The 25,057-nt window shown below is 47.9% G+C and overlaps 2 protein-coding genes across 11 annotated transcripts; both read right to left on the bottom strand.

Annotated features, from left to right (window-relative positions):
* On the bottom strand, positions 1-8,764 carry LOC147208925 (uncharacterized). 4 transcript variants are annotated; one of them, XM_086102187.1, is made up of 19 exons: positions 8,588-8,764; positions 7,600-7,804; positions 7,489-7,527; positions 7,360-7,419; positions 7,220-7,273; positions 6,437-6,496; positions 6,279-6,344; positions 5,589-5,651; positions 5,425-5,484; positions 4,767-4,808; positions 4,425-4,484; positions 4,294-4,356; positions 4,167-4,220; positions 4,066-4,089; positions 3,782-3,856; positions 3,676-3,715; positions 3,551-3,596; positions 2,094-2,508; positions 1-588 (listed from the first exon to the last, which is right to left on the bottom strand). In XM_086102187.1, the coding sequence occupies exons 2-19, from the start codon at positions 7,801-7,803 to the stop codon at positions 103-105; spliced, it is 1,911 nt and encodes a 636-aa protein (XP_085958313.1). In that variant the 5' UTR covers position 7,804; positions 8,588-8,764; the 3' UTR covers positions 1-102. The 4 variants fall into 4 exon arrangements, with proteins under 4 accessions (XP_085958313.1, XP_085958306.1, XP_085958321.1 ...); XM_086102180.1 differs by having other exon boundaries at positions 8,533-8,764; XM_086102195.1 differs by lacking the exon at positions 8,588-8,764 and adding an exon at positions 8,351-8,510 and having other exon boundaries at positions 4,066-4,086.
* A 3,101-nt stretch (positions 8,765-11,865) lies between these two features.
* On the bottom strand, positions 11,866-20,627 carry LOC147208926 (apolipoprotein L4-like). 7 transcript variants are annotated; one of them, XM_086102228.1, is made up of 19 exons: positions 20,451-20,627; positions 19,463-19,667; positions 19,352-19,390; positions 19,223-19,282; positions 19,083-19,136; positions 18,307-18,366; positions 18,149-18,214; positions 17,459-17,521; positions 17,295-17,354; positions 16,637-16,678; positions 16,296-16,355; positions 16,165-16,227; positions 16,038-16,091; positions 15,937-15,960; positions 15,653-15,727; positions 15,547-15,586; positions 15,422-15,467; positions 13,966-14,380; positions 11,866-12,453 (listed from the first exon to the last, which is right to left on the bottom strand). In XM_086102228.1, the coding sequence occupies exons 2-19, from the start codon at positions 19,664-19,666 to the stop codon at positions 11,968-11,970; spliced, it is 1,911 nt and encodes a 636-aa protein (XP_085958354.1). In that variant the 5' UTR covers position 19,667; positions 20,451-20,627; the 3' UTR covers positions 11,866-11,967. The 7 variants fall into 7 exon arrangements, with proteins under 7 accessions (XP_085958354.1, XP_085958345.1, XP_085958363.1 ...); XM_086102219.1 differs by having other exon boundaries at positions 20,396-20,627; XM_086102237.1 differs by lacking the exon at positions 20,451-20,627 and adding an exon at positions 20,214-20,373 and having other exon boundaries at positions 15,937-15,957.
* Between the last annotated feature and the right edge of the window lie 4,430 nt (positions 20,628-25,057).

The following is a 25,057-nucleotide window of genomic DNA, read 5'->3' on the forward strand; positions in this document are numbered from 1 at the left end:
GAAATCTGACGGTTTTATTGAAAGAAACTAAAAATCAGTTCTTCGGTTCACAAGACAAAGATTGCAAATGGTACAAAGCGTGACGGCTGTAGCCAGGGGTCATCACTCCTCCAGCTCGATAAGTTTCTTTAGCTCTGACTTGATGCGTTCATCGTCCTCGTCCTCATCGTCCTCTTCCTCCACCTGGATGCCGTCCATGGTCTTCTGGAGCTCTTCCTTGATGTGGTTGAGCTCCAGGAGCCCATCCTGCAGGTCCTTGCAAACCTCTCGGATCTTGGCGGCAAACTCAGTCTTGGCGCCCTTCCGCAGTTCTACCGAGTCCTTGGCCAAGAAGAAGATATCGAGCGCCAGGAAGAGTCCGGACATGACCCCGGTGGTGACGCTCATGACCTGAGCGGCTTTGGCGGCACCCCCCGCCACACTGAGAACCTGGACCGTGTTGATCAAGCTCTCCGTGTTGATGACCAAAGCCTTGCCGGCCCGGCCGCCCTCCTTCATGACGTGTTTGACGTTCTGGTTCAGATGCTTCTGGGAGATGCTCTGGGCATACTGCTCAAAGTCCCACTCCTCGAGAGTTTCCATGCCTTCCTGGCGGGGAGGAAAGCAAAGCGCTGACCAACCCGCAGGGTCCCATCTGCACAGATTGCTTCAGTCATTTTTCTTCAAGTTATTTCTGAAGCGCTGCTAATTTAAGGCTTTCTGTTAAAGGTGATCAGGCAAATCGAGGAAGATTTTTTTTTTTTAGGTTTTGGCTTGGCATCGGAGCCTGTATCCCATTAGAATAGATCCGCCACTCCACTGAGCATCAGTGGAATCCTCTCTCCTCAATCAGAAGCAAAACAAGAGGAATCTGCAGTCAGCTGACCCGACATGTGATCTGTTCACCAATTGGAAGTTGACACCAAGCAGAAAGTGGAAACCATCTTTATCTTTTTTGCTCCACAGTGATATGAAATTATGTTAGTACAGTGATCCCTCGCTACTTCGCGGTTCGTTTATTGCGGGTTCAGTGCATCGCAGATTTTTTCATACATATTAAAAAAATATATACGTATATACAGTATATATATATATAAAAAAAATATATATATATATATATATATATATATTTTTTTTTTTTACATATACATGGAGTACAGTACTGTATATGTTGCTCTATATGACTCGCTGTTGCTTTGCAGCTTCTCGCGGACCGTTTGCGGACTTAAAAAAAAATTTTTTTATTTTTAGCTGTTTATGTTAATTGGACGCTACTTTGCAGATTTTCGTTTATTGCGGGTGGTTTTGGTCCCCATTAACCGCGATAAACGAGGGATTACTGTATTTTTGCTGTATATTTGTTTCATATAGTCATATATATATATAGTATATATAAATAAATGTTTAGTAATAGTGTAGTGAGTATTGTCACGATACCAAAATTAGGTATTCCTGCAAAGGCTTGTTAAATAATCCCACGAGACCAATACTGACACGATACCATTTCCTTTTAACCGTTAGTGCTCAGAATTTTTTTCCTGTATAGGAATTTGAAATGTACTCCAGTGTAAACAGTCCTAACGCACTGTGTCTCACGGGGAACGCAAGTGACATCAGTGTTTGCTTAAGATCTGCGAACCACAAAAGGTTGAGTACTTTACAAACAATGAGCCACTCAATTCTCAGCATCTTCCTGTTACGTGACACGCGTGATCCGAGCGTCGTCAGCCCGCTATCGCTTTCACACACAGTCATAGAAAATCTTTCCTGCTTTAAAAAAATGCTATTGCTAAATACAATTGGCCATAGAGATTGTATTTTACAACAGCACCGAACAGTATTTACAGTTTCACATGTACCACCGGATGCGTACAGCCTTCATTGCTAAAATGCTTCAGTGAGCATAGGAGACGGCGAAAGCCACATCACACACAATCCTTCATTTATAAAAAACAAAAGTGAGGCGAGATGGCCATGAAAGTGGCAAAGTACACATCCAGAACTTATGTATTTAAATGGGAAGGACATAACCTAAGACAAAGAGCGGACGAGAAGATGGGACAAAAGCTGGATAAGAAAGAAATGCTCAAAGGGCAATTTTGCAAAGAGCTCACCTGTAAGAACTGGAGACAGTCCTTGATGTCGTTCATCTCCTCCTGGTAGTCCTGGATCATCTTCTCCACCTTCTTGCGGTCCGTCTTGGAATGCACCGTGTCGGTGATGTTGGCGGAGGCGGAGGTGAGGCCGCCCGCCGTGGCCACGCCGATGCCCACCGCCATGACGATGAGCGACGTTCCGGCCGTGAACGGGGCCAGGATGAGTCCCGTGATGGTGGTGACAGAGCCGGCCACACCGGCCACGCCGCCGCCCACGCTGGCCGAGACTGTCTTCTTGTGGAAGTTGTCGGCGGCGTCGGCCAGCGCCAACAGCGCCAGGATGCGCTGCTGGAGCGAGGCGCCGCGCTGGTTGAACAGGCGCACGAACAGGCGCGCCGCCATGAACACGCGGTCCGCCGCTTCTTCCACCACCCTGAGGCCCAAATAGTCATGATCAATGCTGCTTTCGACAGTCATTCGCTTTATGGCCTGGTACGCTCACTGGGGAGGGGGTCTGCAGAATTGTGAGCACTTCATCTTCATGTCCAATCGTTTTTTGAAGCATTTTCTTAAAAAAGGTTCACTTTTGAATTCCTGTGACATTTACGGGTAGCCGTCGTAGGGACGTTTAACTGCTCTTGGGATTACAGCGAAGCTCCTCTACAACGAAACCTACATGGGGCAAAATACCCCCTAGTGTGAAAAAAAATCTTCATGCATTAAAACCATTCCCACTTTTCTGCTCCCCCTACGACGAAAAGTCCCCCTGTTGCGTTATCCGAAATCTTTTTCTTTGCCTCGCAAAGAGATTCACTACAACGAAAACAAGCCTTCCGCAAAAATCGAATCCAACATCAGCCTACAGCGACTCCTACTGCTTAGCTCGGAAACGGCAACAGCAAACACCACAGTGGCATACACATGCGCAGTAGTACAGCAAGTATTTGTTATTTTTAGTTTCAGACGTAGCACGAATGTTGCATTGCTAAAGTGGCTACAAAAACGGACCTTTGCAGACCAAGGAGTGAAGAAAAGCTTTAACGCTTGAAGACAGGATAAAAGTAATAAAAATGAAAGATGGCGGAAGCAAAGTCAAAGACATTATGCAAGAAACTGGTGTAAGTGAAAGTGAATGCTGATCGTAAATTTTGCAATTTCTTTCCCTTTTTGTCTTTCTACGCTGGCTATATGAAGTGTCAAGTGTATGCTCATACTTTTGCACTATTGGAATAAAAATAAAGAGTACACACGTGTTTCTGTGTGTTTACATCTGAGATAAATTTGCTATCGTGAAAAGTCCCCTGTTGTGAAAAATTTCTTGCAGCAAACATGATTTCGTTGTAGAGGAGTTTCACTGTATGTGGACCCCCCCCCCCAAGAAAATAAGATGGCGCTCTCCCTAGCATGTTTTTTGCTCTAGAAAGCAATAGGGACACCATCGTTCCCCCCCCCCCCAAAAAAAAAAATCAACTTACTCTTCAGACTGGTGGTCTTGGGTGGTCTCATTCCACTCGCTCCATCCTGAGCCAAAGGCACATGATGACAAGTGACGGGGGTCCACAACGAGCTCATTTGCTTGCCACCAAATGCGCGTACGTACCGTCAACTGTTCTCCACCACGCCAGGAGTCCGTCTTCATCCTGGAAAAGAAGCGTTTCTCTTTTGATATCTAGCTCGTGCACGCACTGGTATCAAAAGTGAAATACCTCCAGCGGGTCCGCGGCGCTGACGTCGTCCAACGCGGGCATGTCGACCATCTCCAGCGGTTGGATCTCCACCTCCTACCCGCCGCGCAACACAAATTACAACATGACGGGGATTTTCATTTTTGCAAGGATGGATGGACACTTCGCGTTGCATGAAGTTGAAGCGCGACGGCGAAGTCAAAAAATATGTTCTTTCCACTTCTTTTCTAGAAGGCCATGTTGAAAATTTGGACTTAGTTTCGAAGTTGAGCGAGCGTCACGGCGTTGGGCGTCCTGTGCGCTACCTCAGTGCGGGCATCTGAGTCCTGCTGAGTAAATAAATAAATAAATAAATCTGAAGACGTGCGCGGGACTAAAAAAGCCAAACCATGCGGTCCACTCATACCTTGGCACCTGAGCGAAACAGTGCATTGGGAAGAATTCTTTTGATTCTGAAGGTCTGCCAGGCAACAATAGCAAACGATTTTGTTACAAGGAGTGGCTAGGTGACATTTGGCAATTGCAAATCAAACCTTCTTTCGTTTCTTCGGCTGCTCATTCGCTCGGCTGTTCAGCTCATCTACGTACCAAACAGACTGAGGCCAGAGAGTTAGTGCAAAGAAGCATTTGACCATCGAAGCTAAGAAGCCTCATGGCGTCTTACGAGTGTCTCCGCGATGGTGTCGGCGTCTGAGCTCTCGGGGACGGGCCACGATGCCCCGTCCTGGGTGAACAACAACAAACATTTGAATTTTACCAGAATTTCATTTTCATTCCTGCCACAAACGTTTTCCTTCCATATTTTGTCATCCACATTCAACGCAAAATTGCATTTTCGAGTTGAGACTTATTTTACAAAAAGGTTCTTCGATCTGGCCATGGTGGTAATTTTTTTTTTTTTATGACACGTAACAATTCCAAATGCTTTTCAAGTACTTTTCAACATGCAGATAACAGCACTTTACAGCTTAAGGTGAAACTTCAAGACATCTTTGTTCATTTTTACCTGCTTCACAGATGCCACAGAGTCCGTCTCCTCGTGTGGTGTCTGCATTCCGCGCGCGCACACACACACACACACACGTCCCATTGGGTGAAAAAGACATCCAAACACTTAACTTATGATGGGTGACAATTTTTTTTTTTAGTATGATGTGGTGGAACTTACGTGGGATCAGTTCCCACTCAGTGATGATGTGAATGTGGGTGTGTATGGTTGTTCATCTCTATATGTTGCCCAGTGAGTGACTGGCGACCAGTTCAGGGGTTTATCCCCGCCTTTTGTCCAAAGTTAACAGGGAGAGGCTCTGGCAATTCCCGCGACCCTATTCAGGATAAGCCGTGTTGGAAAGGGATGGAGGTGGAAAGGTGTACATGTGTGCCCCATTAATGAAGAAACCAATGAAAAGGTGATTTATTTTAGGGAAATGACAAAAAGAAGTAAGCAAGACATGTGCCGCAAAAAAAAAAGGAAGAAAAAAAAACGGCACATTCAGGAATACGTGACTCGTCATTTTCACTGTCATTTGCTCTCACAAGCAAATTTATCTCAGATCTTACATATTCAAGGTTTGTTATCAGGGTTGGAGCTTTCTGGGTGACAAGTGGACAGACGTGTCAGATCAAGATAAGATTCATCTGAAAAAATAAATAAAAATATCTACCTCTACCGGCTTCTCGGGCAGGTTGTCCGTCAGGCTTTCTTGGCCAGGGGCGGTGTCGGGCTGGAGGAGGGGAAGAAAAAAAAAATCAACAGTCTGTCATTCGAAAAGCAGCAAAGCAAAAGCTAATGTGCGGCTCCTCCGAGTTGACGGACGCGATCATTTACCTTCGACTGCCAGGATTTGAACGGGTTGACCTTCTGTATAACACTTGCGAGCATTCCGGGGTTCTAAATAATCAAGCAAACACAAATGAAAGCAGGGAACAGAAATTTTAAACCGGGCACCAAACAAAAGATTATTTGAATTCAAAAAAAAAACCTAATCTGTCGGTTCATGGATGAATTGCATAAACAACAAAACAAGTTGCCATCCCGTCATGCACACATGAATTGATTCCGATATGGTTCCTGGCTTGATCCGTTGCATCCGTCGGAAAAGCAGCAAATAGTTGATCGTTGTTTTCCAAAGTAAAAAGGAACCTTTCCGAGTGTCTGATTTTGAAAAAAGACAAAAAAAGTCTGCTTTCAAATTGGAGAATATTTACTGCTTCGAGGGTGAAATTTGGAGGATTTGGACCATGGTTGAGCTTCACTGTGTTCACAGAGTCAACTAGTGGCAGCCACTCCACTTCTTGTCGCTTACCTAATTATGTTCCATGTGGGAACTTGGTAAGCCTCTATAATATTGCAGAATAAGAAAAATATTTAAGAACACGTCCTTTCCACGACCCGCTTTTGGGTCCTGACCCACAAGTTGAGAATCTCCGATCCAAACCACTCACTGGTTATCAAACTAGTTGTGGATGAATCAATTGTTGCACTTTGCAGCTGAAAAGTGTCACTGTGGATGCGCACCTCTTTTCCATCCAATTCTGTCTGTTGGGTTTCTGTAGACTCCTCCTGAGGCTCCTTGTGAGCCGCCTGAAATGGAGACCAAACTTTGCATCTTCGCCAATTCAACATTTTGGCTCATTTTGACATTATGGTGCTGGGGGGGGGGGGGGGGGTCGCACCTGTGCTGAAGACTTGAACGGGTTGACTTTCTGAATCATCCCTTTCAGCATTCCCGGGTTCTGCGGGATGAGACGTCACTTTTTCAAGGGAACGATTTGCTATTTGGCCACAAGAGGGTAGTCTTGTTCATCCTCAACCCCTAGCTAGCTGTTCTGCTTGCTTGTAATATTCGTGAAGGTAATTTCAAGAGGAGCTTGACTTCAGTCAACATGCTCCTTCCTGCCTTACATATTTTCAAAGGCGTAACATCATTGAGAGCTATGCCACGTTGTGCATTTTATTCATTTTCTTCCATACGTGAGAAAACTCAAAACAACGTGGTTGGCTACTCGGAATGTCAGAATTATTTAGGTTGCTCACTCGAGATGTCCTCAAATTGCCAGTCTGTCAAAATTCTGATTGCGGCTGGATTAGCCAGGTCAACTCGTGGACTAATTGCCAAAACGTCCACTAAGCATATTTTTGTTGTGATTTGGGAGTATGAACGAGTCATCATTCCCTACTCCCTGCTCACTAGAATTTGCAACATGACAAGATTTCACAGAAAAGACAGTCTGTCAAAATGCTGATTGTACTGTGAATTGCCGCTTCAACCCATGTACAAAACTCCAAGAATCGTCATATTGGATGGTGACCTCTGGAGATTTTTTTTTTGGGGGGGGGGGGGGGGCACACTTGAAATTGATTATTTCTCATTTTGTCTGCTCCTTGGGGAAGCCCTTTGTCGATCGAAAAGTATCAGTTGAAAATATCCACCAATGAGTTCGTACAACTCTTCTGACCTGTGTGGTGTCTGTTCCCAGTTCAGGTGAATCAGCAGTAACTGCGGAAGGGGTCTGCGATAGAGGAAGGTTTCATTTTTATTTTTTTAATGAGCCTGTACGGACAGCGCAGCACCTCAAGAGCGCACGTTTTGTCTTACCTGTGACGAAGAACTCTTGAACGGGTTGACTTTCTGCATAACACCCATCACCCGAGTCTTCTGCAAACAGACGTGCCATTCATGTGTGACTTTTGTTTGGATTATTCAGCTTCACGTGTATGCACACACCTTGGACTTTGGGAGACCTGCGGCTTTGCGGTTGCTTCCCTGTACAAGAACGTCAGTGCAGTGAAAAGGCAGCAAGTGCCAACATGACAGTGTTTACGTGTCAACACTTACCTGCTGAGTCGCAGCTGTATCCTGTGCATCAAGGCTCGGCGCCATCGACTCGGCCTCCTCCTGCGGCTCAACCGTTGCACCAAATCCTGCCGGCATCCCCGTCAACCCACTCTGGTCCGTCCCAACCTGTTTGCCGGGCCTCGGCGGCAGTGGCGGAGTGGTGGTAGCTGCTGCCGAGCGTTTTTCTTTCCGAAAAATGTTCATGCTGAAAGGACACGTTTACCATAACAGGCATTTCAAGGGTTCGAATGAGATTGACTTCTCAGTCTTGTTTAACTGCTCAATAAAGGATTCAATGAAAACACACAAGGTTTCATTTTCTGACTTCTTTTCAGGGCCAGAGGGAGAAACAAGAGCCCCGAAATCACTCCGTGCTCAACAGGAGATTCATTGAGAACACAGTTCGAATGACATTTTCTGCTCAGGCCTCATTCGGTGACCGTTTCCTAAAACACAGGCAGAAACCTTGAATGTTTTCACTCAGTGACTCTTTTTGAGCACACTTGTAAGAACGCGACATGATACTGTATTGTTGAACTACAAGTCAAGTCCGCATTTAGCATGACTGATAGAAAAGAACGTCTCTCCATTCAACTTTGGCGAGAGAAGTTGGCTACGTCGGGCCCTTGGACGGGTGGGGGTTCGAAACCGTCAAACGTATGCAGAAGGTTCGCCAAAGACCAACAAACGAAACTGAAGGCTAATCATTTAAGTAAAAGATAAGCCGAAGTGAAAGATAAGCGGCGTTTACCTTCCGCCGCGTGCCACAAACGGGAGGCGAGTCCGGAAAGCGTTAAAAAACAGAAGCTTCCGCTCCGCACGCACGCGAGACAAAAAGACAGACGACAAACTGGTTGGTTTGGTCACCGAGTGTCACGTTTCACGGGCAATTCCTCGTAAACGGCGACCGAACAACAAAGACGAGACGCTTACCTTGCGCCACAAGAGCGGCGAAAAGTTTCATGTGTGCCCGATGGAGCGAGCTCACCTGCGTCACCTGGCCGGAATGAGATGAGATGACTCGTCGTCACATTTCTGTCCAATTCCAACAAACTCAGACGAGCTGGCGTCAATCGGCAAAAGTGAGCTCAACATCGTCATCATGTGCCAGCGACCGACTGGGAAAAAAAACATTCTAAAAACCTCTCAGCACCCAACCGATCACACAAAAAGTGACACATCCTTCAAATATCAGTTTAATTCCTTCATGGATCACACCCAAAACACTTGTACCTCAAATCACTGAGATGGGTGGAAATCCCATTCTGCTCCAGCCTCCACAAAAAAAAGTACAGATAATATTTGTGGGGGGTTTATAGCACTGAATAACATTTTACTTTAAAAAAAACAGTAATGTCATAATTACAGACTTAAAAAGAATGAAAAAGTTTTTAAATCACTTTTTTTTTTTTGGTTTAATGCACAACTTGCTGCTCGTTCTGCACCACGAGGGGGTAGTATAGGAAAGACAGACAAAATGTACTGGAGGCTTGGCTATTTTCTCGACTTCTCTTCTTCTATTGCAGTAATTAGACATTCTTCGCAGAGGATAAACGGCCGCCCGTGAGTGTCGCTCCATAATCGGTCGAATAACGATACATTTGATTTCTAATACACTTTATGGCAAACAAATGACCTCAAAGTGCTACAGCGCAACATTACTAGTCTACATGTTGCTGAACTGTTTGCAATTAGATACCTATACCTTAAAGCATAGGTGTCAAACTCAGGTCCTGGAGGGCCGCTGTCCTGCATGTTTTCCAAGTCTCCCTGTTGCAACACACCTGATTCAAATGATCAGATCATCAGCAAGCTCTGCGCAAGCCTGACATCCATCCATCCATCCATCATCTACCGCTTATCCGGGGCCGGGTCGCGGGGGCAACAGCTTTAGCAGGGAAGCCCAGACTTCCCTCTCCCTAGCTACTTCTTCCAGCTCTCCCCGGGGGATCCCGAGACGTTCCCAGGCCAGCTGGGTGACATAGTCTCTCCAGCGTGTCCTGGGTCTTCCTCGGGGTCTCCTCCCGGTGGGACATGCCCGGAACACCTCACCAGGGAGGCGCTCAGGGGGCATCCGAATCAGATGCCCAAGCCACCTCATCTGGCTCCTCTCGATGTGGAGGAGAAGCGGCTCGACTCTGAGCCCCTCCCGGATGACCGAGCTTCTCACCTTATCTCTAAGGGAGAGCCCGGACACCCTGCGGAGAAAACTCATTTCGGCCGCTTGTAACCGGGATCTCGTTCTTTCGGTCACGACCCATAGCTCGTGACCATAGATGAGGGTTGGAACGTAGATCGACCAGTAAATTGAGAGCTTCGCCCTTTGGCTCAGCTCCTTCTTCACCACGACAGACCGATACAACGTCCGCATCACAACAGACGCTGCACCGATCCGCCTGTCGATCTCTCGCTCCCTCCTGCCCTCACTCGTGAACAAGACCCCAAGATACTTAAACTCCTCCACTTGGGGCAAGATCTCTCCCCCGACCCGGAGGGGGCACTCCACCCTTTTCCGACTGAGGACCATGGTTTCAGATTTGGAGGTGCTGATTTTCATCCCAACCGCTTCACACTCGGCTGCGAAACGCTCCAGTGAGAGTTGGAGAGCCCTGTTTGAAGGAGCCAACAGCACCACATCATCTGCAAAAAGCAGGGATGCAATACTGAGGCCCCCAAAACGGACCCCCTCAACGCTTCGGCTGCGCCTAGAAATTCTGTCCATAAAGGTTATGAACAGAAACGGCGACAAAGGGCAGCCTTGGCGGAGTCCTACCCCCACTGGAAACGATTCCGACTTACTGCCGGCAATGCGAACCAAACTCTGACATCGGTGGTATAGTGACCGAACAGCCTGTATCAGGGGGTTCGGTACCCCATACCCACGAAGCACCCACCACAGAACTCCCCGAGGGACACGGTCAAACGCCTTCTCCAAGTCCACGAAACACATGTAGACTGGTTGGGCGAATTCCCACATACCCTCGAGGACCCTGCTAAGGGTGTAGAGCTGGTCCACTGTTCCACGGCCGGGACGAAAACCACACTGCTCCTCCTCAATCTGAGGCTCGACTTCCTGACGGACCCTCCTCTCCAGCACCCCTGAATAGACCTTACCAGGGAGGCTGAGGAGTGTGATCCCTCTGTAGTTGGAACACACCCTCCGGTCCCCCTTTTTAAAAAGAGGGACTACCACCCCGGTCTGCCAATCCAGAGGCACTCTCCCTGTTGACCACGCGATGTTGCAGAGGCGTGTCAACCAGGACAGCCCCACAACATCCAGAGCCTTGAGGAACTCCGGGCGGATCTCATCCACCCCTGGGGCCTTGCCACCGAGGAGCTTTTTAACCACATCGGTGACTTCAACCACAGAGATAGGAGAGCCCACCTCAGAGTCCCCAGGCTCTGCTTCCTCCAAGGAAGGCGTGTTGGTGGAGTTGAGGAGGTCTTCGAAGTACTCTGCCCACCGATTCACAACGCCCTGAGTCGAAGTCAGCAGCGCCCCATCCCCACTGTACACAGTGGGGATGGGGCGCAAAGCAAAGTGAAACATTTATTTTGTTTGTGAGCCCGCAAGCTAACAACTTAGCAAGCTATCAAGTTGGCTCCACTGTGCCAATATTTGAGGAGCGCATTCAGTCATTTGGGGGCACTACATAACAGAAATGCTTTGCCATTTACTAACCACAACATCACACCCTTTTCAGCCTGCAGATGATGTGACACTTGGGCACAAACCAGTGTATTTGATTGACAGGTGAAGAACGAGCACAGCATGTTTTCTACACGTTCAGTGGACACGCCCGCACTTTCCGACAGTTGGAATGCAGGCCTGATTTTTCATGACTGGAACCTGATTTTCGATATGGCGATTTTTTTTTTCAATTTGGCAGTCTTGTTAACATTATATGTTGTGTCTGATTGACAAGAATTTTTTTTGGTCACTTTCCAGCACCTATATAAAGTACATGCACAAAATCAGCCTTAACCATTACTCCAAAAACCCCATGTGGGAACGTAAGTCAGCTTCACACTTAGGAAATATGTTGCTGGCCAAAGGTAATGCTAAATTCTAAGCTTCGTCTCGGTTAGGAGTTTAGTCGAAAGGACAAAGTCACAGCTAATATGGAGCCTGGCTGGGGACCACGAAAAACTGATTAGAAATGTGTACAGAGTGAGGAAGGTTAAGGTCTTAAACTGCTGCCTGAAGCAGCTTGTCATGTAGCAGGCAAGCGGACTTCATGTAACCATGACAATGAGGAGAGATCAGAAATCTGACGGTTTTATTGAAAGAAACTAAAAATCAGTTCTTCGGTTCACAAGACAAAGATTGCAAATGGTACAAAGCGTGACGGCTGTAGCCAGGGGTCATCACTCCTCCAGCTCGATAAGTTTCTTTAGCTCTGACTTGATGCGTTCATCGTCCTCGTCCTCATCGTCCTCTTCCTCCACCTGGATGCCGTCCATGGTCTTCTGGAGCTCTTCCTTGATGTGGTTGAGCTCCAGGAGCCCATCCTGCAGGTCCTTGCAAACCTCTCGGATCTTGGCGGCAAACTCAGTCTTGGCGCCCTTCCGCAGTTCTACCGAGTCCTTGGCCAAGAAGAAGATATCGAGCGCCAGGAAGAGTCCGGACATGACCCCGGTGGTGACGCTCATGACCTGAGCGGCTTTGGCGGCACCCCCCGCCACACTGAGAACCTGGACCGTGTTGATCAAGCTCTCCGTGTTGATGACCAAAGCCTTGCCGGCCCGGCCGCCCTCCTTCATGACGTGTTTGACGTTCTGGTTCAGATGCTTCTGGGAGATGCTCTGGGCATACTGCTCAAAGTCCCACTCCTCGAGAGTTTCCATGCCTTCCTGGCGGGGAGGAAAGCAAAGCGCTGACCAACCCGCAGGGTCCCATCTGCACAGATTGCTTCAGTCATTTTTCTTCAAGTTATTTCTGAAGCGCTGCTAATTTAAGGCTTTCTGTTAAAGGTGATCAGGCAAATCGAGGAAGATTTTTTTTTTTTAGGTTTTGGCTTGGCATCGGAGCCTGTATCCCATTAGAATAGATCCGCCACTCCACTGAGCATCAGTGGAATCCTCTCTCCTCAATCAGAAGCAAAACAAGAGGAATCTGCAGTCAGCTGACCCGACATGTGATCTGTTCACCAATTGGAAGTTGACACCAAGCAGAAAGTGGAAACCATCTTTATCTTTTTTGCTCCACAGTGATATGAAATTATGTTAGTACAGTGATCCCTCGCTACTTCGCGGTTCGTTTATTGCGGGTTCAGTGCATCGCAGATTTTTTCATACATATTAAAAAAATATATACGTATATACAGTATATATATATATAAAAAAAATATATATATATATATATATATATATATATATTTTTTTTTTTTTTTACATATACATGGAGTACAGTACTGTATATGTTGCTCTATATGACTCGCTGTTGCTTTGCAGCTTCTCGCGGACCGTTTGCGGACTTAAAAAAAACTTTTTTTATTTTTAGCTGTTTATGTTAATTGGACGCTACTTTGCAGATTTTCGTTTATTGCGGGTGGTTTTGGTCCCCATTAACCGCGATAAACGAGGGATTACTGTATTTTTGCTGTATATTTGTTTCATATAGTCATATATATATATAGTATATATAAATAAATGTTTAGTAATAGTGTAGTGAGTATTGTCACGATACCAAAATTAGGTATTCCTGCAAAGGCTTGTTAAATAATTCCACGAGACCAATACTGACACGATACCATTTCCTTTTAACCGTTAGTGCTCAGAATTTTTTTCCTGTATAGGAATTTGAAATGTACTCCAGTGTAAACAGTCCTAACGCACTGTGTCTCACGGGGAACGCAAGTGACATCAGTGTTTGCTTAAGATCTGCGAACCACAAAAGGTTGAGTACTTTACAAACAATGAGCCACTCAATTCTCAGCATCTTCCTGTTACGTGACACGCGTGATCCGAGCGTCGTCAGCCCGCTATCGCTTTCACACACAGTCATAGAAAATCTTTCCTGCTTTAAAAAAATGCTATTGCTAAATACAATTGGCCATAGAGATTGTATTTTACAACAGCACCGAACAGTATTTACAGTTTCACATGTACCACCGGATGCGTACAGCCTTCATTGCTAAAATGCTTCAGTGAGCATAGGAGACGGCGAAAGCCACATCACACACAATCCTTCATTTATAAAAAACAAAAGTGAGGCGAGATGGCCATGAAAGTGGCAAAGTACACATCCAGAACTTATGTATTTAAATGGGAAGGACATAACCTAAGACAAAGAGCGGACGAGAAGATGGGACAAAAGCTGGATAAGAAAGAAATGCTCAAAGGGCAATTTTGCAAAGAGCTCACCTGTAAGAACTGGAGACAGTCCTTGATGTCGTTCATCTCCTCCTGGTAGTCCTGGATCATCTTCTCCACCTTCTTGCGGTCCGTCTTGGAATGCACCGTGTCGGTGATGTTGGCGGAGGCGGAGGTGAGGCCGCCCGCCGTGGCCACGCCGATGCCCACCGCCATGACGATGAGCGACGTTCCGGCCGTGAACGGGGCCAGGATGAGTCCCGTGATGGTGGTGACAGAGCCGGCCACACCGGCCACGCCGCCGCCCACGCTGGCCGAGACTGTCTTCTTGTGGAAGTTGTCGGCGGCGTCGGCCAGCGCCAACAGCGCCAGGATGCGCTGCTGGAGCGAGGCGCCGCGCTGGTTGAACAGGCGCACGAACAGGCGCGCCGCCATGAACACGCGGTCCGCCGCTTCTTCCACCACCCTGAGGCCCAAATAGTCATGATCAATGCTGCTTTCGACAGTCATTCGCTTTATGGCCTGGTACGCTCACTGGGGAGGGGGTCTGCAGAATTGTGAGCACTTCATCTTCATGTCCAATCGTTTTTTGAAGCATTTTCTTAAAAAAGGTTCACTTTTGAATTCCTGTGACATTTACGGGTAGCCGTCGTAGGGACGTTTAACTGCTCTTGGGATTACAGCGAAGCTCCTCTACAACGAAACCTACATGGGGCAAAATACCCCCTAGTGTGAAAAAAAATCTTCATGCATTAAAACCATTCCCACTTTTCTGCTCCCCCTACGACGAAAAGTCCCCCTGTTGCGTTATCCGAAATCTTTTTCTTTGCCTCGCAAAGAGATTCACTACAACGAAAACAAGCCTTCCGCAAAAATCGAATCCAACATCAGCCTACAGCGACTCCTACTGCTTAGCTCGGAAACGGCAACAGCAAACACCACAGTGGCATACACATGCGCAGTAGTACAGCAAGTATTTGTTATTTTTAGTTTCAGACGTAGCACGAATGTTGCATTGCTAAAGTGGCTACAAAAACGGACCTTTGCAGACCAAGGAGTGAAGAAAAGCTTTAACGCTTGAAGACAGGATAAAAGTAATAAAAATGAAAGATGGCGGAAGCAAAGTCAAAGACATTATGCAAGAAACTGGTGTAAGTGAAAGTGAATGCTGATCGTAAATTTTGCAATTTCTTTCCCTTTTTGTCTTTCTACGCTGGCTATATGAAGTGTCAAGTGTATGCTCATACTTTTGCACTATTGGAATAAAAATAAAGAGTACACACGTGTTTCTGTGTGTTTACATCTGAGATAAATTTGCTATCGTGAAAAGTCCCCTGTTGTGAAAAATTTCTTGCAGCAAACATGATTTCGTTGTAGAGGAGTTTCACTGTATGTGGACCCCCCCCCCCAAGAAAATAAGATGGCGCTCTCCCTAGCATGTTTTTTGCTCTAGAAAGCAATAGGGACACCATCGTTCCCCCCCCCCCAAAAAAAAAAATCAACTTACTCTTCAGACTGGTGGTCTTGGGTGGTCTCATTCCACTCGCTCCATCCTGAGCCAAAGGCACATGATGACAAGTGACGGGGGTCCACAACGAGCTCATTTGCTTGCCACCAAATGCGCGTACGTACCGTCAACTGTTCTCCACCACGCCAGGAGTCCGTCTTCATCCTGGAAAAGAAGCGTTTCTCTTTTGATATCTAGCTCGTGCACGCACTGGTATCAAAAGTGAAATACCTCCAGCGGGTCCGCGGCGCTGACGTCGTCCAACGCGGGCATGTCGACCATCTCCAGCGGTTGGATCTCCACCTCCTACCCGCCGCGCAACACAAATTACAACATGACGGGGATTTTCATTTTTGCAAGGATGGATGGACACTTCGCGTTGCATGAAGTTGAAGCGCGACGGCGAAGTCAAAAAATATGTTCTTTCCACTTCTTTTCTAGAAGGCCATGTTGAAAATTTGGACTTAGTTTCGAAGTTGAGCGAGCGTCACGGCGTTGGGCGTCCTGTGCGCTACCTCAGTGCGGGCATCTGAGTCCTGCTGAGTAAATAAATAAATAAATAAATCTGAAGACGTGCGCGGGACTAAAAAAGCCAAACCATGCGGTCCACTCATACCTTGGCACCTGAGCGAAACAGTGCATTGGGAAGAATTCTTTTGATTCTGAAGGTCTGCCAGGCAACAATAGCAAACGATTTTGTTACAAGGAGTGGCTAGGTGACATTTGGCAATTGCAAATCAAACCTTCTTTCGTTTCTTCGGCTGCTCATTCGCTCGGCTGTTCAGCTCATCTACGTACCAAACAGACTGAGGCCAGAGAGTTAGTGCAAAGAAGCATTTGACCATCGAAGCTAAGAAGCCTCATGGCGTCTTACGAGTGTCTCCGCGATGGTGTCGGCGTCTGAGCTCTCGGGGACGGGCCACGATGCCCCGTCCTGGGTGAACAACAACAAACATTTGAATTTTACCAGAATTTCATTTTCATTCCTGCCACAAACGTTTTCCTTCCATATTTTGTCATCCACATTCAACGCAAAATTGCATTTTCGAGTTGAGACTTATTTTACAAAAAGGTTCTTCGATCTGGCCATGGTGGTAATTTTTTTTTTTTATGACACGTAACAATTCCAAATGCTTTTCAAGTACTTTTCAACATGCAGATAACAGCACTTTACAGCTTAAGGTGAAACTTCAAGACATCTTTGTTCATTTTTACCTGCTTCACAGATGCCACAGAGTCCGTCTCCTCGTGTGGTGTCTGCATTCCGCGCGCGCACACACACACACACACACGTCCCATTGGGTGAAAAAGACATCCAAACACTTAACTTATGATGGGTGACAATTTTTTTTTTTAGTATGATGTGGTGGAACTTACGTGGGATCAGTTCCCACTCAGTGATGATGTGAATGTGGGTGTGTATGGTTGTTCATCTCTATATGTTGCCCAGTGAGTGACTGGCGACCAGTTCAGGGGTTTATCCCCGCCTTTTGTCCAAAGTTAACAGGGAGAGGCTCTGGCAATTCCCGCGACCCTATTCAGGATAAGCCGTGTTGGAAAGGGATGGAGGTGGAAAGGTGTACATGTGTGCCCCATTAATGAAGAAACCAATGAAAAGGTGATTTATTTTAGGGAAATGACAAAAAGAAGTAAGCAAGACATGTGCCGCAAAAAAAAAAGGAAGAAAAAAAAACGGCACATTCAGGAATACGTGACTCGTCATTTTCACTGTCATTTGCTCTCACAAGCAAATTTATCTCAGATCTTACATATTCAAGGTTTGTTATCAGGGTTGGAGCTTTCTGGGTGACAAGTGGACAGACGTGTCAGATCAAGATAAGATTCATCTGAAAAAATAAATAAAAATATCTACCTCTACCGGCTTCTCGGGCAGGTTGTCCGTCAGGCTTTCTTGGCCAGGGGCGGTGTCGGGCTGGAGGAAGGGAAGAAAAAAAAAATCAACAGTCTGTCATTCGAAAAGCAGCAAAGCAAAAGCTAATGTGCGGCTCCTCCGAGTTGACGGACGCGATCATTTACCTTCGACTGCCAGGATTTGAACGGGTTGACCTTCTGTATAACACTTGCGAGCATTCCGGGGTTCTAAATAATCAAGCAAACACAAATGAAAGCAGGGAACAGAAATTTTAAACCGGGCACCAAACAAAAGATTATTTGAATTTAAAAAAAAAACCTAATCTGTCGGTTCATGGATGAATTGCATAAACAACAAAACAAGTTGCCATCCCGTCATGCACACATGAATTGATTCCGATATGGTTCCTGGCTTGATCCGTTGCATCCGTCGGAAAAGCAGCAAATAGTTGATCGTTGTTTTCCAAAGTAAAAAGGAACCTTTCCGAGTGTCTGATTTTGAAAAAAGACAAAAAAAGTCTGCTTTCAAATTGGAGAATATTTACTGCTTCGAGGGTGAAATTTGGAGGATTTGGACCATGGTTGAGCTTCACTGTGTTCACAGAGTCAACTAGTGGCAGCCACTCCACTTCTTGTCGCTTACCTAATTATGTTCCATGTGGGAACTTGGTAAGCCTCTATAATATTGCAGAATAAGAAAAATATTTAAGAACACGTCCTTTCCACGACCCGCTTTTGGGTCCTGACCCACAAGTTGAGAATCTCCGATCCAAACCACTCACTGGTTATCAAACTAGTTGTGGATGAATCAATTGTTGCACTTTGCAGCTGAAAAGTGTCACTGTGGATGCGCACCTCTTTTCCATCCAATTCTGTCTGTTGGGTTTCTGTAGACTCCTCCTGAGGCTCCTTGTGAGCCGCCTGAAATGGAGACCAAACTTTGCATCTTCGCCAATTCAACATTTTGGCTCATTTTGACATTATGGTGCTGGGGGGGGGGGGGGGGGTCGCACCTGTGCTGAAGACTTGAACGGGTTGACTTTCTGAATCATCCCTTTCAGCATTCCCGGGTTCTGCGGGATGAGACGTCACTTTTTCAAGGGAACGATTTGCTATTTGGCCACAAGAGGGTAGTCTTGTTCATCCTCAACCCCTAGCTAGCTGTTCTGCTTGCTTGTAATATTCGTGAAGGTAATTTCAAGAGGAGCTTGACTTCAGTCAACATGCTCCTTCCTGCCTTACATATTTTCAAAGGCGTAACATCATTGAGAGCTATGCCACGTTGTGCATTTTATTCATTTTCTTCCATACGTGAGAAAACTCAAAACAACGTGGTTGGCTACTCGGAATGTCAGAATTATTTAGGTTGCTCACTCGAGATGTACTCAAATTGCCAGTCTGTCAAAATTCTGATTGCGGCTGGATTAGCCAGGTCAACTCGTGGACTAATTGCCAAAACGTCCACTAAGCATATTTTTGTTGTGATTTGGGAGTATGAACGAGTCATCATTCCCTACTCCCTGCTCACTAGAATTTGCAACATGACAAGATTTCACAGAAAAGACAGTCTGTCAAAATGCTGATTGTACTGTGAATTGCCGCTTCAACCCATGTACAAAACTCCAAGAATCGTCATATTGGATGGTGACCTCTGGAGATTTTTTTTGGGGGGGGGGGCACACTTGAAATTGATTATTTCTCATTTTGTCTGCTCCTTGGGGAAGCCCTTTGTCGATCGAAAAGTATCAGTTGAAAATATCCACCAATGAGTTCGTACAACTCTTCTGACCTGTGTGGTGTCTGTTCCCAGTTCAGGTGAATCAGCAGTAACTGCGGAAGGGGTCTGCGATAGAGGAAGGTTTCATTTTTATTTTTTTAATGAGCCTGTACGGACAGCGCAGCACCTCAAGAGCGCACGTTTTGTCTTACCTGTGACGAAGAACTCTTGAACGGGTTGACTTTCTGCATAACACCCATCACCCGAGTCTTCTGCAAACAGACGTGCCATTCATGTGTGACTTTTGTTTGGATTATTCAGCTTCACGTGTATGCACACACCTTGGACTTTGGGAGACCTGCGGCTTTGCGGTTGCTTCCCTGTACAAGAACGTCAGTGCAGTGAAAAGGCAGCAAGTGCCAACATGACAGTGTTTACGTGTCAACACTTACCTGCTGAGTCGCAGCTGTATCCTGTGCATCAAGGCTCGGCGCCATCGACTCGGCCTCCTCCTGCGGCTCAACCGTTGCACCAAATCCTGCCGGCATCCCCGTCAACCCACTCTGGTCCGTCCCAACCTGTTTGCCGGGCCTCGGCGGCAGTGGCGGAGTGGTGGTAGCTGCTGCCGAGCGTTTTTCTTTCCGAAAAATGTTCATGCTGAAAGGACACGTTTACCATAACAGGCATTTCAAGGGTTCGAATGAGATTGACTTCTCAGTCTTGTTTAACTGCTCAATAAAGGATTCAATGAAAACACACAAGGTTTCATTTTCTGACTTCTTTTCAGGGCCAGAGGGAGAAACAAGAGCCCCGAAATCACTCCGTGCTCAACAGGAGATTCATTGAGAACACAGTTCGAATGACATTTTCTGCTCAGGCCTCATTCGGTGACCGTTTCCTAAAACACAGGCAGAAACCTTGAATGTTTTCACTCAGTGACTCTTTTTGAGCACACTTGTAAGAACGCGACATGATACTGTATTGTTGAACTACAAGTCAAGTCCGCATTTAGCATGACTGATAGAAAAGAACGTCTCTCCATTCAACTTTGGCGAGAGAAGTTGGCTACGTCGGGCCCTTGGACGGGTGGGGGTTCGAAACCGTCAAACGTATGCAGAAGGTTCGCCAAAGACCAACAAACGAAACTGAAGGCTAATCATTTAAGTAAAAGATAAGCCGAAGTGAAAGATAAGCGGCGTTTACCTTCCGCCGCGTGCCACAAACGGGAGGCGAGTCCGGAAAGCGTTAAAAAACAGAAGCTTCCGCTCCGCACGCACGCGAGACAAAAAGACAGACGACAAACTGGTTGGTTTGGTCACCGAGTGTCACGTTTCACGGGCAATTCCTCGTAAACGGCGACCGAACAACAAAGACGAGACGCTTACCTTGCGCCACAAGAGCGGCGAAAAGTTTCATGTGTGCCCGATGGAGCGAGCTCACCTGCGTCACCTGGCCGGAATGAGATGAGATGACTCGTCGTCACATTTCTGTCCAATTCCAACAAACTCAGACGAGCTGGCGTCAATCGGCAAAAGTGAGCTCAACATCGTCATCATGTGCCAGCGACCGACTGGGAAAAAAAACATTCTAAAAACCTCTCAGCACCCAACCGATCACACAAAAAGTGACACATCCTTCAAATATCAGTTTAATTCCTTCATGGATCACACCCAAAACACTTGTACCTCAAATCACTGAGATGGGTGGAAATCCCATTCTGCTCCAGCCTCCACAAAAAAAAGTACAGATAATATTTGTGGGGGGTTTATAGCACTGAATAACATTTTACTTTAAAAAAAACAGTAATGTCATAATTACAGACTTAAAAAGAATGAAAAAGTTTTTAAATCACTTTTTTTTTTTTGGTTTAATGCACAACTTGCTGCTCGTTCTGCACCACGAGGGGGTAGTATAGGAAAGACAGAAAAAATGTACTGGAGGCTTGGCTATTTTCTCGACTTCTCTTCTTCTATTGCAGTAATTAGACATTCTTCGCAGAGGATAAACGGCCGCCCGTGAGTGTCGCTCCATAATCGGTCGAATAACGATACATTTGATTTCTAATACACTTTATGGCAAACAAATGACCTCAAAGTGCTACAGCGCAACATTACTAGTCTACATGTTGCTGAACTGCTTGCAATTAGATACCTATACCTTAAAGCATAGGTGTCAAACTCAGGTCCTGGAGGGCCGCTGTCCTGCATGTTTTCCAAGTCTCCCTGTTGCAACACACCTGATTCAAATGATCAGATCATCAGCAAGCTCTGCGCAAGCCTGACATCCATCCATCCATCCATCATCTACCGCTTATCCGGGGCCGGGTCGCGGGGGCAACAGCTTTAGCAGGGAAGCCCAGACTTCCCTCTCCCTAGCTACTTCTTCCAGCTCTCCCCAGGGGATCCCGAGACGTTCCCAGGCCAGCTGGGTGACATAGTCTCTCCAGCGTGTCCTGGGTCTTCCTCGGGGTCTCCTCCCGGTGGGACATGCCCGGAACACCTCACCAGGGAGGCGCTCAGGGGGCATCCGAATCAGATGCCCAAGCCACCTCATCTGGCTCCTCTCGATGTGGAGGAGAAGCGGCTCGACTCTGAGCCCCTCCCGGATGACCGAGCTTCTCACCTTATCTCTAAGGGAGAGCCCGGACACCCTGCGGAGAAAACTCATTTCGGCCGCTTGTAACCGGGATCTCGTTCTTTCGGTCACGACCCATAGCTCGTGACCATAGATGAGGGTTGGAACGTAGATCGACCAGTAAATTGAGAGCTTCGCCCTTTGGCTCAGCTCCTTCTTCACCACGACAGACCGATACAACGTCCGCATCACAACAGACGCTGCACCGATCCGCCTGTCGATCTCTCGCTCCCTCCTGCCCTCACTCGTGAACAAGACCCCAAGATACTTAAACTCCTCCACTTGGGGCAAGATCTCTCCCCCGACCCGGAGGGGGCACTCCACCCTTTTCCGACTGAGGACCATGGTTTCAGATTTGGAGGTGCTGATTTTCATCCCAACCGCTTCACACTCGGCTGCGAAACGCTCCAGTGAGAGTTGGAGAGCCCTGTTTGAAGGAGCCAACAGCACCACATCATCTGCAAAAAGCAGGGATGCAATACTGAGGCCCCCAAAACGGACCCCCTCAACGCTTCGGCTGCGCCTAGAAATTCTGTCCATAAAGGTTATGAACAGAAACGGCGACAAAGGGCAGCCTTGGCGGAGTCCTACCCCCACTGGAAACGATTCCGACTTACTGCCGGCAATGCGAACCAAACTCTGACATCGGTGGTATAGTGACCGAACAGCCTGTATCAGGGGGTTCGGTACCCCATACCCACGAAGCACCCACCACAGAACTCCCCGAGGGACACGGTCAAACGCCTTCTCCAAGTCCACGAAACACATGTAGACTGGTTGGGCGAATTCCCACATACCCTCGAGGACCCTGCTAAGGGTGTAGAGCTGGTCCACTGTTCCACGGCCGGGACGAAAACCACACTGCTCCTCCTCAATCTGAGGCTCGACTTCCTGACGGACCCTCCTCTCCAGCACCCCTGAATAGACCTTACCAGGGAGGCTGAGGAGTGTGATCCCTCTGTAGTTGGAACACACCCTCCGGTCCCCCTTTTTAAAAAGAGGGACTACCACCCCGGTCTGCCAATCCAGAGGCACTCTCCCTGTTGACCACGCGATGTTGCAGAGGCGTGTCAACCAGGACAGCCCCACAACATCCAGAGCCTTGAGGAACTCCGGGCGGATCTCATCCACCCCTGGGGCCTTGCCACCGAGGAGCTTTTTAACCACATCGGTGACTTCAACCACAGAGATAGGAGAGCCCACCTCAGAGTCCCCAGGCTCTGCTTCCTCCAAGGAAGGCGTGTTGGTGGAGTTGAGGAGGTCTTCGAAGTACTCTGCCCACCGATTCACGACGCCCTGAGTCGAAGTCAGCAGCGCCCCATCCCCACTGTACACAGTGTTAGTGGTGCACTGCTTCCCCCTCCTGAGACGTCGGATGGTGGACCAGAATTTCCTCGAAGCCGTCCGGAAGTCGGCTTCCATGGCCTCACCGAACTCTTCCCACGCTCGGGTTTTTGCCTCGGCGACCACCGAAGCCGCGTTCCGCTTGGCCAGTCGATACCCGTCAGCTGCCTCTGGGGTCCCACAGGCCATAAAAGGCTCGATAGGACTCCTTCTTCAGCTTGACGGCATCCCTTACTGCTGGTGTCCACCAGCGAGTACGGGGGTTGCCGCCACGACAGGCACCAACCACCTTACGGCCACAACTCAGATTGGCCGCCTCAACAATAGAGGCACGGAACATGGTCCACTCGGGCTCAATGTCCCCCGCCTCCCCCGGAACATGGGAAAAGCTCTGTCGGAGGTGGGAGTTGAAACTCCTTGTGACAGGGGATTCCGCCAGACGCTCCCAACAAACCCTCACAATACGTTTGGGTCTGCCAGGACGGACCAGCATCTTCCCCCACCATCGGAGCCTACTCACCACCAGGTGGTGATCAGTTGACAGCTCCGCCCCTCTCTTCACCCGAGTGTCCAGAACATGCGGCCGCAAATCCGATGATACAACTACAAAGTCGATCATCGAACTGCGGCCTAGGGTGTCCTGGTGCCAAGTGCACATATGGACACCCTTATGTTTGAACAAGGTGTTCGTTATGGACAATCCGTGGCGAGCACAGAAGTCCAATAACAAAACACCACTCGAGTTCTGATCGGGGGGGCCGTTCCTCCCAATCACGCCCCTCCAGGTCTCACTGTCATTGCCCACGTGAGCATTGAAGTCCCCCAGCAGAACAAGGGAGTCCCCAGCAGGAGTACTCTCCAGCACACCCTCCAAGGACTCCAAAAAGGGTGGGTATGCTGAGCTGCTGTTTCGTGCATATGCACAAACAACAGTCAGGACCCGTCCACCCACCCGAACGCGGAGGGAGGAAACCCTCTCGTCTACCGGTGTGAACCCCAATGTACAGGCACTGAGCCGGGGGGCAATGAGTACGCCCACACCTGCTCTGCGCCTCTCACCTTGAGCAACTCCAGAGTGGAAGAGAGTCCAACCCCTCTCGAGAGAACTGGTACCAGAACCCAGGCTGTGTGTGGAGGCAAGTCCGACTATATCCAGTCGGAAATTCTCTGCCTCACACACCAGCTCGGGCTCCTTCCCTGCCAGAGAGGTGACATTCCATGTCCCAAGAGCTAGCTTCTGCAGCCGAGGATCGGACCGCCAGGGTCCCCGCCTTTGGCTGCCGCCCAGCTCACATTGCACCCGACCCCTTTGGCCCCTCTCATGGGTGGTGAGCCCATGGGAAGGGGGACCCACGTTGCCTCTTCGGGCTGTGCCCGGCCGGGCCCCATGGGTGTAGGCCCGGCCACCAGGCGCTTGCCAACGAGCCCCACCTCCAGGCCTGGCTCCAGAGGGGGGCCCCGGTGACCCGCGTCCGGGCAAGGGAAACCTTGGTCCATATATTTTTGTCATCATAAGGGGTCTTTGAGCCGTGCTTTGTCTAGCCCCTCACCTAGAACCTGTTTGCCATGGGTGACCCTGCCAGGGGCATAAAGCCCCAGACAACTTAGCTCCTAGGATCATTGGGACACACAAACCCCTCCACCACGGTAAGGTGACGACTCACGGAGGGGAAGCCTGACATTGAATTTGTTGATTTGAATCAGGTGTGTTGCAACAGGGAGACTTGGAAAACATGCAGGGCAGTGGCCCTCCAGGACCTGAGTTTGACACCTATGCCTTAAAGGGTGCTTGTGAATATTCTCATTCATCCGGGTCATTTCGTCAAATGTATAGCAACTGGACTGTTGTGGTGATCTTCGGAGACATATTGGACAAATGCAAAACGGCCATTGTGAAGCAGTGAGGCCTCTGTCTGTCAACAAGTTGCTCCTCATTAACTCCCAAAGACGTTTTTAAAAGTCTTTTCAGACTTGGTCTAGAATTGGCTAGTACTGAATGAGTTAATATTCCAATGGGTTATAAAAAGGTAGTGGAGCTACCTCAGCACCCATCGAGGACTGTAACGTTT

The sequence above is a fragment of the Hippocampus guttulatus genome, chromosome 2 (assembly GCF_054856545.1).
Source record: "Hippocampus guttulatus isolate MCC_2025c chromosome 2, RoL_Hgut_1.0, whole genome shotgun sequence".
NCBI lineage: Eukaryota > Metazoa > Chordata > Actinopteri > Syngnathiformes > Syngnathidae > Hippocampus > Hippocampus guttulatus.

Excerpts from the sequence above, each read along its gene's own strand:
- LOC147208926 (XM_086102228.1), bottom strand. The coding sequence starts at position 19,666 with ATGAACATTTTTCGGAAAGAAAAACGCTCGGCAGCAGCTACCACCACT. Across the intron at positions 18,215-18,306 it reads CGTTCAAGTCTTCAGCACAG|GCGGCTCACAAGGAGCCTCA; the intron begins GTGCGACCCCCC and ends TCTCCATTTCAG. Across the intron at positions 15,468-15,546 it reads GTGGTGGAGAACAGTTGACG|GATGGAGCGAGTGGAATGAG; the intron begins GTACGTACGCGC and ends CCTTTGGCTCAG.
- LOC147208925 (XM_086102187.1), bottom strand. The coding sequence starts at position 7,803 with ATGAACATTTTTCGGAAAGAAAAACGCTCGGCAGCAGCTACCACCACT. Across the intron at positions 7,528-7,599 it reads ATACAGCTGCGACTCAGCAG|GGAAGCAACCGCAAAGCCGC; the intron begins GTAAGTGTTGAC and ends GTTCTTGTACAG. Across the intron at positions 4,090-4,166 it reads TGTTTCGCTCAGGTGCCAAG|CAGGACTCAGATGCCCGCAC; the intron begins GTATGAGTGGAC and ends TTATTTACTCAG.